The 14,447-nt window shown below is 45.3% G+C and overlaps 1 protein-coding gene across 2 annotated transcripts; it reads left to right on the plus strand.

The window, feature by feature from the left end:
- Window positions 1–3,143: 3,143 nt before the first annotated feature.
- Window positions 3,144–13,850, plus strand: DACT1 (dishevelled binding antagonist of beta catenin 1). Of its 2 annotated transcripts, none has more exons than XM_054448139.2 (4): window positions 3,144–3,867; window positions 6,040–6,172; window positions 6,901–7,056; window positions 10,831–13,850. In XM_054448139.2, the coding sequence occupies exons 1-4, from the start codon at window positions 3,523–3,525 to the stop codon at window positions 12,708–12,710; spliced, it is 2,514 nt and encodes an 837-aa protein (XP_054304114.1). In that variant the 5' UTR covers window positions 3,144–3,522; the 3' UTR covers window positions 12,711–13,850. The 2 variants fall into 2 exon arrangements, with proteins under 2 accessions (XP_054304114.1, XP_054304115.1); XM_054448140.2 differs by having other exon boundaries at window positions 10,942–13,850.
- Window positions 13,851–14,447: the final 597 nt, after the last annotated feature.

Consider the following 14,447-nt stretch of genomic DNA (forward strand, 5'->3'; position numbering starts at 1 on the left):
CATCATTTTGTTGCTTTGCTTGATGGCAAAATGTGCAACTGATGCTCCTTACTTTGCTTGGCTGCAATAGAACGTTCACCGCTGGACGAGGCATTTGTAGAATGATGCTCAGACTTTGGTGGGGGTGCTGTTAGAAGCTGTTCTGCCTAAGGACAAAGCATCAGACTGTGTGATATGAGGGACGTGTTCTGGCTCTGCCCAGGAAAGATCTTCAAGCATAAATTAATACCACTGTAATATATTCAGCCAAGACTCTTTTTCATGCTGGCAACTTTATCTTACTCTCCAGATCATCCAGGCAGCAGGTCCACCCCGTCGTTAGTGGTACACTTTCTGAGTGTCAATTAACAGTTTTTCTGAGAAGACAGGCATGTCCAGGGAAAGCAAAAGAACCAACTAGGGCTGAACAACATTAGAAAGGAGATAATGAAATAGCACTAGCGGAGGAAGAAGTACCAGCACCTGCTTTAAAAAGAAAGGGAAAGAAAAATCAAAACAGTACGGGGAAGTGAGATTCCGTTGGCAACAGAAGGGAGCAGTAGGCGATCACTTTCAACTGCTTCCGAAATACCTGCAACAAAAACAAAGAATCAAAGAGGAAAGAAAATCCAGGGAACTAGACTGGAGGGGAGAAAATTTGGCTGCTAGCTTAAAAAGAGAATAGGGGCAACCCAGCCTGTCTCACTTAATCTGATGACATTGGGAGTTTTCCTGGAAAAACAATTACAGCATTGAGCTCCTTGCTTCTAACTTCATTTGACAGCCCGAGTTTGTTTTAATTGGCATGTGAATGAACAGCATTATTTATGAATGTGTAATGGATACTTTGGAAAGCACAACCTTTTTTCCTATTCGTGACCATTTTATTGGCGGAACCATCTAAATATATTAGTTTTAATATTTAAACTTGCTGAGAACACTTTTTCATGGAGATATACAAGCTGTTATGGCAAATGGCTTGCTTTGGACTAATGAGCCAGCTCAAAGTGGCATTTGGTGAGGAGGGGGGTTGGGAAGGTGGGGAGGTTTGGAGACATAGCGACTTGTCTGCCTGCCTTAAGATTTATTAGTAGTGTGTAAAAATGTGTTTCAGCTTTTTTTCTCCCTCAACTATACAAATATAGTTGTCGATGTGTGACATAACACAGGCCACAATAATAGACTCCACCCAGTCAGAGGAATCTAATTCAGAGCTAGAAAGCAAGAAGCTTGTTTAAAAATGAGCAGAATGAAACAATGACAGAGGACATGGGTGAGTGGCATTTGGCAAGCAGGATAAGTCACTATTCTTTCGTGCCTTACTAAACTTAGGGAGGAAAATTAGTTCCTATATTATAAAGTAGTGTTTGGCAACAGCAGGCATAAAGAATAGATAACCTGAAGAGAATCGATTTTGTATGCTTGTGAACACCTGACCATAATTCCATTTTTAGAGCTAATATACAACCTTGTTAATTATGAATCAAGTCTGTAGTTCTTTCATGTCTGTGGGAGGCAGCAATGGGGAGGAAAGTGAAAGGTGGCAAGGGAGTTCTTTTGTTTTTGTTTTTTGGTAAATGTCAACTTAATTCTATTTGTAGTAGAGATTAAATGGGTACTATTAAGTTTAAAAGTATGCTAATGAAAAAACAATTTACAACCAATCTACATTCTCGAGTCTCTCTCTAGCAATTGTCAGGTGAATGCTTGCAAGGTAATGTGCTGAATACAGCGATACTAAGAGGGTATTAAAACAGTCCCTGCCTTCAGGAAGCTTTCATAATGTAGATGGAGAGAAGAGATACACATAAATACCTACGTAGATAGATATGCGTGTGCACACCCAGATAAATCACCACACAGGTAGCATGGGATCAGAATCAGATATTTATATAGTTAACTGGAGCTCAAAGGTTGGAACGGTGGTTAGACCACACAGAGAGGGGAGGAAAGAAGAGGAATTCCTAGCACGGGTAAGCAGATGGGCAAAAGTGCAAGTGTCTGAAATAATGATATAGGATGCACTCCTTCACACAACACTTCGCCTGAACTTCAGCAATTGTGACTTGCTGGATTGAACTTCCGAGGTTCTTGGATGTACTGCTTTTAAAGATATATGTGGTACTTTTCCACAGATAAGCCAGCTAGTGGAATTTCCAGACCCCTATCCCACCGGAAATTTCAGTGGGATAGGGGTCTGGAGTAGTGTGTTTCAAGCAGAGATGACCAATACATGATACTTCAAGAGGCAAGACTTATAAATCCCTCTGGAGAAAAGCTACAACTCATATCACCTTTACTATCTATGTGCTAGCCATGTTTTAAGTGCCCAGCCCCCACGATATATATCATATGCTGCATACTATTATAATTCTTCAACAGCAGGTTCCCATAGCAGCTGCTCCCTTTTACAGTGGGGGGAACGTACACAGAGAAGGGAATAAGTTGCCCGCACAGCTATTTAGGGGTGAAACTGGGATACAAATCCAGACAGTCTGATTTCCGAGTCAGAGCTCTTATTGTAAACGCAGACTAAATAATAATAAAAGCTCAAACAAAAACCAAAGCGCGCACGCGCGCGCACTCAAATCTAGGCTTGTAAAAGAATTGATGCAACCTCTCGCTATACAGCGACATCCTCCTGCCTAATTTTAAATGCCGTCCATCGTAAGACCGACGTTAAAAAATTAAAACGACAACAAAACTTAACAGTTTTAGAACAACACTGCATTGTGCTCTGTATTGCTAGCCTTTACAAAGTGGAGTTAAGGAACCAACCCCACAGTGTCTGTGAATGCATTTGCAATACCTTGCTTGGGAAGTGAAAGAAACCTAACTCGATGTGAGTGGAAATGAGGAGTGGCCGTGTGGGGAAAGGGTTAAGACTGTGCTGCAACTTGGTCGAGTTTCAGAAAGTTCTCCGGAGAGCCCAACTGCCGCGTCCCGTCGCGGCCCCTGCCTGCGCGGCCGACTGTAACAGGATGCTGGGGCTCCAGGCGCTCGCCCCGAGCTTTGGGCGACGAGAAAGAGCCAATGAGGAGCGAGGACAAAATCGGGTGCAGTAAACCTGAAAAGGGGGCGAGGAGGCCCGCGAAGAGAGCGGAGGAGGAGGCGGGGAGGAGGCGGGAAGGGGCGGGGAGGGCCGAGCGAGGAGGAGGCGGCTCTGAGGGCCGGGCGGCGCGCCTGACAGAAGAGGGGAAGCCTGGGGGCGCAAGCGTCGCAGCCGAGGGGCCGGCGCGGGGAGGCGGGCGCCAGGCGGGGGTTTGCAGGGCCGCCGCGCGTGACGCAGCGCCGGGCAGGGCGTTATCAGCTGCTGGGCCGCGGCGAGGGACGCGCGCCGACAGCGGACGGCGCCGCCCGGGCCGGGACAGCAGCAGCCGGCGGCCGCGCGCAGGACCCGAGGGCTTCTGGCCACCGCCCCCGCCAGCGCCGCGCCCCGCCACACGGCGGCATGAGCCCACCCGCGGCCGCAGCCCTAGCGCCCTGCTCCTCCGCCTGGGCGGCCCGGCTGCGGTGACGGCGCTCACTGCCCGACTGGGGGACATGAAGCCGAGTCCGGCCGGGACGGCGAAGGAGCTGGAGCCTCCGGCGCCGGCCCGAGGCGAGCAGCGCACGGCGGAGCCCGAGGGGCGCTGGCGGGAGAAGGGCGAGGCAGACACCGAGCGGCAGCGCACCCGGGAGCGGCAGGAGGCCACGCTGGCCGGGCTGGCGGAGCTGGAGTACCTGCGCCAGCGCCAAGAGCTGCTGGTCCGGGGCGCCCTGCGCGGCGCCGGGGGTGCGGGAGCCGCTGCGACCCGCGCCGGGGAGCTACTGGGGGAGGCGGCGCAGCGCAGTCGCCTGGAGGAGAAGTTCTTGGAGGAGAACATCTTGCTGCTAAGAAAGCAATTGGTAGGTCGTGCCCAAAGGTGGAGCACGGCTGTCCCTGCCCAGGGGCTGGAGGTCGGGCAGGTGGCCTGGGGCGGGCGCGAGGTTGACTCTGGCTGGGGAGATGCTCGCTGTTATGGGACGCCCCCGCCCGCCCCATACCTCCCTGATCCCCTTCCTGAGTGCCCGCGGCGTGTGGGCTGCCGACGCCCACGCGTTTCTGGCGTGTGCCCGCTTTGTGTCTGGCGACCTGCGCGGATTGCGGGAAGGGGGTGGCCGCTCTTCCCTCCTCTGCCCTCGGGATTCTTGGAGTCGCCTACTTCTAACGTTCGGTCTCCTTAGTTAGATGAGTATATGCTCTCTCCCCAGAGGTTTGCAAACTCCCACTTAAAATACCATTTTATTTGGAGGTTTTCTTGGCTTCATCTCCTCCCGCCGAGAGGGGCCAAAAGCCAAGGAGGAGGTTTGTGGCGTGCTTAACTGTCCGAGGCCGAGTTTTACGATTACACTGGAGCGCCTGTAGGGAGCCGTGCCTCTCCGAGAGCTCTCCCCAGCATGCCAGCTTTCACCCAGGCTGGTGCTTAATTTCAAATAGAAGCCCTTTGTATAAGGCAGCTCAAACTAGATGGAAATGATGGAAATTTGGCTGGAGACTGTGTCCCCTTCTCTCATATTTTATACGTTCTGCCAGCTGTGATTGGTGGTGGAGGTGGGAGAAAAGAGAACCTGCTCTCCGGGAGCATTTATCTTACTGGATTTCTGTCAGTGTCTCAGTCATTCTATGCAGTCTTCATTAATGGGGAAGAAAAAGAACTTTGTAGCTTAATGTATTGATGAACAGCTTTTGACCCCGCCTCAGAATAATGGCGACAGCTTTGTTTTCAGTGACCTTAAAATGTAGTTTTGGAAACAGCAAACGTCCTCCTCACCTGACCAAGTGATACTATCTAAACTAGACCCATGCCAGGTAGTGGCCCTCCCACAATAAAGTGGTGATGCTGTGCGGTTGTCATGTGTTTTCTTCTATTATCTCTTTTCAGATCATTTCTTTTCTCTGTGTGTGTTTTTAAGCACCAAAGTGCTTTTACTTGATAGGTTCATTTTTCTGGAAGAAATTAATTGTAGCAAACAAACATATGGCTTATGTCTCCAAGCTTTTAAAGTCAAAAGACAAGAGGCGTAGATATTCATATGCATGTGTTTTGTAAGGATGTACACTGTGGTTTGTGTAATATCTCTGTTTTGGCATTTTACTGTGCTGCTTTGGTCACAGACCAGCTTCCTATGTAACACTGATTTGAGCCAGTTCTCACTGGTTATGGCTGGTGACTTTTTATTGTCTTGTGCAATTGCACCTTTTTGTCTGCATGAATCTCAAGATTGTAAGTGGCGCATTCCTATTGTCTGCTTGAGGGGAGCAAAGCAGTATGTCAAGAGAATTCCAGTCCAGTCAGTATTTATGGTACTATTTTCATTTGTAGACTTGGCATTCATGATTTGAACCAGATGCTTTTTGAGTTCTCCCGTTTTTCCAGCAATAAGAAGCACTAGGTGGCAGTGTGAGTTAGCACAACCCATCTGTCACCTTTGGAAACCCAGAGGCGTTCAAATCTCAATGGGCCTTCCCATGAGGGTTTTGGATTCTGCCAGCTCACATTATACTTGGCACTGGCTATTAGTATTAGTTTATGACTTTCAAAGGCCCTAAGACTGATTAAACCCCACAAAGCAACTAATAGAAAACAAAACTCTGCAGGCCAAGACATTTGGCCAGAAAATCTCACCTAAGATTATAGCGTATTATAGGAAATCTCTTATTCTCACTTCAAATTAAAGTCTACTGTGAAGTATTGTTTTTTAAAAGACTGGTTATACACCAGATGATTTAAAGTCTCAGTCCATTTTTCTTGTCCCTATCTATGAAAAGTCAGTTTGTATATATTAGTTGAAACTAAAAACAAGTCTTGTTTTTATGAAGAAACTTTATATCACCACAAAATGTGAGACAGTGGAATTAAACATAGGACATATTCTTGCATTCTCGAAGTTTTTTGTTACTTCAGGTCATCCAGTAAAATTTTGGTTTTCTAAGTTTTAGTGAACTCTTCAGATGGGTAATTTGAATCCTCAGACTAGACTTTCTGGTTCTTTTGTCACCCCTGTATGTTCATGTTTCCTTTGTTTCTTCCTAATCAGAATTGTTTGAGGCGAAGAGATGCTGGTTTGTTGAATCAGTTGCAAGAGCTTGACAAGCAGATAAGTGACCTGAGACTGGATGTAGAAAAGACATCTGAAGAGCACCTGGAGACAGACAGTCGGCCTAGCTCAGGTGAGTGATTGAGCACAAGGACAGAATTCTGCACTCTTGAGTTATATGTCAGCCCCTTGTGGTTAACATTCCCAGACCTGCAAATGGCAATGGAGTTTGTTTCCAGTGCAGAGAGAGAGGATAAACAAAAAAGAAGTCTGCCATTCAGTTTTATCGGAATAAGAGGGAAATAAACTCAGACAACAAAATTTTTAGTAATGAGAGCCATGTGACTGGAGTCCCCCAAGTTTAAAAATAAAAGCTATTCAGATTTCTGCAAGAGCTGCCCTCCTTTGAAACTTGAGTAAGTCAGAACTGGGCTAGAAAATTAGTCACACTTCAACTTCCTGAGACCACTTCAAAAGTTCTTTTTTTTTTCCTTTTAAACCATTTGGCTCCTTAAATAGATTTTTCTTATTATTTTTCTGAAACAATCATGATAAAGATGAGGCTTGACAGATCTAAGTTTCTTTCCTTGGACATGTTCAAAGGTGGCGTCAAGGAGTAAGGTCAGTTTGAGGGTGAGGGTAACTCTGAAATGTACCCCTAGTTATGAGTTCTTTACCTTTTCCTAAGGATTGTTTGAAATAAGACCATAAGATTAGGACACCAAAGTCCAATGAACCAAAACTGGCCAAAAAACAAACAAAAAATCTCCTTTTCCTAAATGATTATTCATTTTCCTGTTAAGTGTGAATATGCATTATTTCTTGACATGATCTTAATTCCAACGGTGTTTTTATTTGTAGGGTTTTATGAGCTGAGTGATGGGGCTTCAGGATCCCTTTCCAATTCCTCTAACTCGGTGTTCAGTGAGTGTTTATCCAGTTGCCATTCCAGCACCTGCTTTTGCAGCCCCTTGGAGGCGACCTTGACTCTCTCAGATGGTTGCCCCAAATCTGCAGGTAAGAATTTTTAGCACTGATAGAAATTTTTAATTGGAAGGCATCAAGGGCCCTTAAAAGGTTATTTGGCTCCAGCACCTTTCACTGGTGGAAAAACGAAGGTTCATCACTTTGCAGCATTTAGTGCCATACTTACATCTAGAACTCATTTTCATCTAGGTGAGTATCTAGAACTATTTCAGTACCCTTTGGGTGCTACTTGGTTATATATTCTGATAGCAGCAAGACAGTTTATCTCTAGAAATCCTGTCCCAATATTGTAGGTCTTGAGCTCTGTTTCTGAGCCTTTGCTGTTAGGTTGTCTGTATTTTCTTTCATTCTGGAACTGTTTTCTTCTTTTAATTATGTAAAGCTAAAACTCAGCCGGGTGCAGTGGCTCACACCTGTAATCCCAGCACTTTGGGAGGCTAAGGCAGCTGGATCACTTGAGGTCAGGAGTTCAAGACCAGCCTGGGTTGGCCCGGTGCGGTGGCTCACACCTATAATCCTAGCACTTTGGGAGGCCAAGGTGGGTGGATCACTTGAGGTCAGGAGTTCAAGACCAGCCTGGCCAACATGGTGAAACTCCATCTCTACTAAAAATACAAAAATTAGCCAGGCATGGTGGCACACGCCTGTAGTCCCAGCTACTCGGGAGGCTGAGGGAGGAGAATTGCTTGAACCCAGGAGGTACAGGTTGTAGTGAGCCGAGATCGCGCCACCGCACTCCAGCCTGGACAGCACAGAGAGACTCCGTCTCAGAAAAAACAAAAAAGACCAGCCTGGGCAACATGGTGAAACCCTGTCTCTACTAAAAATAGAATCGCTTGAACCCTGGAGGCAGAGGTTGCAGTGAGCCGAGATTGTGCCACTGCACTCCAGCCTGGGCAACAGAGCGAGGCTCCATCTCAATCAATCAATCAATCAGTCTAACACTCACATTAAGTTAAATATGTCCGTCAGCCTGGCCAAGAACTGGTTGGCACTTCAGGGAGCAATGGCCCTTTCATGTTCTCCAGAATGTTCTGCATGATGGCAACTTGTTTTTTCTTTTAAGTGGATGCCCACATGCCATTATTCCTTATTTTGGGATATCTTTGCAATGACCCCTAGAAGGAATCATGCTATTGTACTAGAAGAGTTTCTGCATTTCCAGTATGTGTCACACACTGTACTGGATGCTCTGTATACATTTATCTCCAATGAATCCTCCCAATAGTTCTGCACAGTACAGGTCTTGTTAGCTCCATTTTATGTATTAAAAAAATGAGGCCTAGTAAGGTTAGATATGTTATTTAAGGCTCTATAGATAGTGAGTGGCAGAGGCAGAAGTTAAGCTCAGGCCTAACTGCCAGGTCCATGTTTTTCATCATCCCAAGGGAATTCAGAAATTGTTGTTTTCAACCTTCTCATCTAACAGAAAAGGAATTTTGGCTTATAAGCCATTTGTCAGAGGTTCTCCATCTGCTGAATGGCAGGGTTGCTGCTGGAACTCAAGACTCCTTCCTTAGTCCTGTTACATTGTGAATTCTTATAAGAGTAGAGAAAATATGAAGATTAGAATTGCTCTGGGTGCTGGCACAAGTCATCACACTACTGGTTTATCTGTGTTCTCCACTTGGGTATAAGCCTGAATTTTTGAGTCCAGGCAAGGCAAACAACACTGAGCAGCTGAGGGAGCTAATTGGCTGGTGTCTTCATATCTGTGTGTTGTCAGCAGCAATCATTTGGGGAAGCACAGAACTGTGTTACCTAGAGGGTCTGGGCCTCAAGTTCATTGGTAATTGCTCCCCTTCATTCCACAGATCTGGTTTCAGAGGGAAACTTTATAAACCCATTAAAGGCACTTTCGTTTAGGTTTTCCTTCAAGATAGACCCGTGCTCTTCCAAATGCCACTTCCTCACATAATTGAGACAGTTGCACCAGGCCTTGGGGGCTAGGATATCTGTTTTGTTCAACTCTAAAGAGGGAAAAGGGATGAATGTGCAGTGTTTGTCAGTGTGGCTTTAAGTAAGGCAAAGATAGGGCTTAGGTTGCTGGGAGAGGAAGGATTGGGAAGGATGTTAGCTAGAGAGGTTTCCTTTTAGAACAAGCTCTTTATGGGGGGAGGGGTCATGTGGGTGGGGACATGGCACTTTTATTATATTTTCTTTACATATCATCTCTGGGTCTAGACTGTTTTTTCCCTGAGACTGCTAATTATCACTGAAGTTCATGGAGCTTTCTCAACATAGAATCAGGCACATATAGGTTCTCAGTATTTGAATGAATAAATACAATGGAGGACAAATTATTACTGATAAACTCTAATTTTCTCTGATAACTGAAGGTCATTAAATGGATTTGTTATTTATAATATTCGCCAACTTAAGAGATCAAAATCCTTTAAGACAGCAAGCTTGATTTTGTTGTACTTTGGCATCTACATTTTCAAGATATGGAAATTTATCCATTAATATTACCACATGATCTTTTAAAATCTTACCAAGAATTCTTTTTTTTTTTTTGAGACGGAGTTTCGCTCTGTTGCCCAGGCTGGAGTGCAGTGGCGCGATCTTGGCTCACCGCAAGCTCCGCCTCCCAGGTTCACGCCATTCTCCTGCCTCAGCCTTCCGAGTAGCTGGTACTACAGGTGCCCGCGACCACACCCAGCTAATTTTTTGTGTTTTTAGTAGACGGGGTTTCACCGTGTTAGCCAGGATGGTCTTGATCTCCTAACCTCGTGATCTGCCCGCCTCGGCCTCCGAAAGTGCTGGGATTACAGGCGTGAGCCACCGCACCCGGCAAGAATTCTTTATCCTATAAAGAAACAACATTTTTGCCAAGTGGGAAATTTATCCATTAATACTACCACTCAATCTTTTAAAATCTTATAAAGAATTCTTTATCATATTAAAAAAGTTTTTTTTAAATTAAAAATTTTGTTGTAGAGAGATGAGGTCTCACTATGTTGCCCAGGCTGGTCTCGAACTCCTGTGCCTAAGCGATCCTCTGGCCTCAGCCTTTTGGTGTTAGGATTGCAGGCATGAGCCATCGTACCTGGCCCATTTTATTTTTTTAGCATCACTATTGAAAATATAAGGCGATTATTATTTAAATCTGATTAGTTTTTACTGAAGTTTGATCAGTTTCCATCACCTTTGAATTGACAGTTATATTTGAATGGATGTCATTAAGAATTAGGTTTAAAAAAACACAAAATGAGGAGAAAGCCTACTGAACGTGCAGTTTATCCTAAAGAAAGCCAGGAATAGAACAGAGGGGAGAGCAGCCTAGAGAGACAGTGATTCAAAAAATTTTATTTTTCCCAGTTGTAAACGCAGTACAGACAGTTATGATTGAAAATTCAGAAAACAGAAAATAAAGAAGAAAGTAAATATCACTTACTTCTGATCATACTGAAATACTACTACTAGAATCTTGGTTTGCTTCATCTCAGATGTTTTTTCTTTGCATACATGTGATCCTAATAAGATTATAATCATATTCTAGTATTATGTCATGATTTTCACTAAACTTTAAAGTGTTTTCCCTCTATTATGCAGTAGTTTGAAAACATATTCTTAATGGCTGAATATTTTTCCTTCAGAGGATATATCATATGCTGTCAGAAATTTTTGTTAAATATTTCCCCCTCATCCAGTAGCAGTACCTACATGTGAAATGGTAGGGCAGCATTTTTTAATCCTTGGCAATCTCTTTCTACCCATGGATTTTTCATAAAAGTTGGCCAAAGAGTCAAGCTGATGCTGACCAATTCATTTCTTCAGAGTGTACCTTTAAATGTTTTTCAGATCTCATAGGATTGTTGGAATATAAAGAAGGCCACTGTGAAGACCAGGCCTCAGGGGCAGTTTGCCGTTCCCTCTCCACACCACAATTTAATTCCCTTGATGTCATTGCAGATGTGAATCCCAAGTACCAGTGTGATCTGGTGTCTAAAAACGGGAATGATGTATATCGCTATCCCAGTCCACTTCATGCTGTGGCTGTGCAGAGCCCAATGTTCCTCCTTTGTCTGACGGGCAACCCTCTGAGGGAAGAGGACAGGCTTGGAAACCATGCCAGTGACATTTGCGGTGGATCTGAGCTAGATGCCGTCAAAACAGACAGTTCCTTACCGTCCCCAAGCAGTCTGTGGTCTGCTTCCCATCCTTCAACCAGCAAGAAAATGGATGGCTACATTCTGAGCCTGGTCCAGAAAAAAACACACCCTGTAAGGACCAACAAACCAAGAACCAGCGTGAACGCTGACCCCACGAAAGGGCTTCTGAGGAACGGGAGCGTTTGTGTCAGAGCCCCGGGCGGTGTCTCACAGGGCAACAGTGTGAACCTTAAGAATTCGAAACAGGCGTGTCTGCCCTCTGGCGGGATACTTTCTCTAGACAATGGGACATTCTCCCCACCAAAGCAGTGGTCAAAAGAATCAAAGGCCGAACAAACCGAAAGCAAGAGGTTGCCCCTGCCAGAGGGCTGCCCCTCAGGCGCTGCCTCCGACCTTCAGAGTAAGCACCTGCCGAAAACGGCCAAGCCAGCCTCGCAAGAACATGCTCGGTGTTCCGCCATTGGGACAGGGGAGTCCCCTAAAGAAAGCGCTCAGCTCTCAGGGGCCTCTCCAAAAGAGAGTCCTGGCAGAGGCCCTGCCCCGCCGCAGGAGAACAAAGTTGTCCAGCCCCTGAAAAAGATGTCACAGAAAAACAGCCTGCAGGGCGTCCCCCCGGCCGCTCCTCCCCTGCTGTCTCCAGCTTTCCCCGTGGAAGAGAGGCCTGCCTTGGATTTCAAGAGCGAGGGCTCTTCTTCCCAAAGCCTGGAGGAAGCGCACCTGGTCAAGGCCCAGTTCATACCGGGGCAGCAGCCCAGTGTCAGGCTCCACCGGGGCCACAGGAACGTGGGTGTCGCGAAGAGCTCCAGCCTGAAGCACCGCGGCCCAGCCCTCCAGGGTCTGGAGAACGGCTTGCCCACCGTCAGAGAGAAAACGCGGGCCGGGAGCAAGAAGTGTCGCTTCCCAGATGACTTGGATACAAATAAGAAACTCAAGAAAGCCTCCTCCAAGGCGAGGAAGAGCGGGGGCGGGCCCGAGGCTGGTCTTCCCGGGAGGCCCGCGGGCGGGGGCCACAGGGCGGGGAGCAGGGCGCATGGCCACGGACGGGAGGCGGTGGTGGCCAAACCTAAGCACAAGCGAACTGACTACCGGCGGTGGAAGTCCTCGGCCGAGATTTCCTACGAAGAGGCCCTAAGGAGGGCCCGGCGGGGTCGCCGGGAGAATGTGGGGCTGTACCCCGGGCCCGTGCCGCTGCCCTACGCCAGCCCCTACTCCTACGTGGCTAGCGACTCCGAGTACTCGGCCGAGTGCGAGTCCCTGTTCCACTCCACCGTGGTGGACACCAGTGAGGACGAGCAGAGCAATTACACCACCAACTGCTTCGGGGACAGCGAGTCGAGTGTGAGCGAGGGCGAGTTCGCGGGGGAGAGCACAACCACCAGCGACTCTGAAGAAAGCGGGGGCTTGATTTGGTCCCAGTTTGTCCAGACTCTGCCCATTCAAACGGTAACGGCCCCAGACCTTCACAACCACCCCGCAAAAACCTTTGTCAAAATTAAGGCCTCACATAACCTCAAAAAGAAGATCCTCCGCTTTCGGTCTGGCTCTTTGAAACTGATGACGACGGTTTGAGTGACATCATTGGTGTAGAAAGTGTTTTTTTTTTTTTTCTCCCTAGTTGCCAAAATAAAAAAGGTGGTGTTTTCATTTTTGTATAATACTTTAATGGAATGCTTTTTTTAAAAATATAAAACCAAGGTAAATTATTGTTTCATCTTCACGTATGGACGCTAGTGCCTTTAATGGAAGGTAAAGAATGTTTTGCTAGTTAGAAGTACATATTGAGGTTTTAATGGTGGTGATAGTGAGTTTTGTGGTACCAGCTGTTTTTTATTTTAAACTTTATGAGCATCCGGCAAGGTACAGGTTTTGATGTTCAAGTTTTATTGGGATAAGATCTTTTGATCCCAAGGTCAGGTGGATGGAATTTTTGGATTTATATTTGCTCCTTGAGTTTTCAGGGCAGTGTCTCCATGAAGGTTTTCCTGTTGAGGGGCACCACATATAATAGTGTGAAGTAGGTATGAGGGGCACTCATTGTATTCTATAGCTTTTTATGTAGTCTACGTTTCTCAGATGTATCCCCTTTCGGTTTTATTCTCAGAACTGTTCTTTTTACTAGACTCATGACTTGGAGGCCAGACCTTAAATCCAGAGATAGCAGCCTGGATAGGGACCTTAAAAGGATTCACAAAAACTTTTGCCACACTTGGTGCCTAGGCCCTGTTCCTAATAACCCCTTCTAGGGCCGTTTATCCAACATTTAGATGCCTTCTTTTCCCTCCGTAATTTGTAGTCAGTCCAACCTTTCATTCCTTGGAGGATTTAGTTTTGGGATAAAATTTTGGTCCTTGGGCACAGAGACATTCACTATTAATGAAGTAACCCTTGGGCATGACTCCAATCCCAGAATTGCTCACTGAGCGTTATGCCACCGAAGCATTGACCTGAACATATTAGTGCAATCCAGTCCAGATTGGACTGCTGATCCTATGTGAAAGGGCTGTTTTTTAAGAAAAAATTTTTGGTAAACAGTATTGTGTAAAATTGCTTTTTGTATACCAATATATGCATGTTTTGTGCATGAGTAGTACTTGTGTTGATATTCCTGGTGATGTTAAATTACTATATAATATAAACAGTATGTGTTTTTATATATCGTGTAAATTTAATATAACACATATGCAGTAATAAACGATTTGTTTTACTGCTGTTAAGTTTGTTATTTGGGTATAAAACCAGATGTTTACACCTGTAAATCTTGTGCTGGTTATTGGTGTTATTTGTGAGATTTATGTTAGACCTATTCTAGCATAAGAATATCATTTGCAATATAGATAGGTTTTAGTATTAGAATGGACGATGAGCAAGCAAATGAAGGAAAGCAGACAACTTCTAGTTAAGGTACTTTAAAATTTAAGGTAAATTTTATAGGTGTCATCTAAGGAAAATATTTCTGAAAAGAATCCCCTCTCCCAACTTTTTATTACAAAAAATCTCAAACATGGAAAAGTTGAAAGGATAATATAATAAACAACTATATGCCACCTAGATTCAACAGTTGCCAACATTTTGCCATGCTTGCTGTAACTGTATGTATGTAGTAGGTTTAACTATATTACTGATTTTTCAGGTCAAAAACAGATATAATAGCAATCCTCCCCTCTCCCTACCCCACACTGATAAAATATTTTAAAGTAAATTTCAGGTATCATGATATTCTATCTTTAAAAAGCATACATTACCCAAGAACAAGGAGATTCTCCTGTATACCCATAATATCATGATCACACTTAAGGAAAATCAGTA

Source organism: Pongo pygmaeus, chromosome 15, assembly GCF_028885625.2.
Source record: "Pongo pygmaeus isolate AG05252 chromosome 15, NHGRI_mPonPyg2-v2.0_pri, whole genome shotgun sequence".
NCBI lineage: Eukaryota > Metazoa > Chordata > Mammalia > Primates > Hominidae > Pongo > Pongo pygmaeus.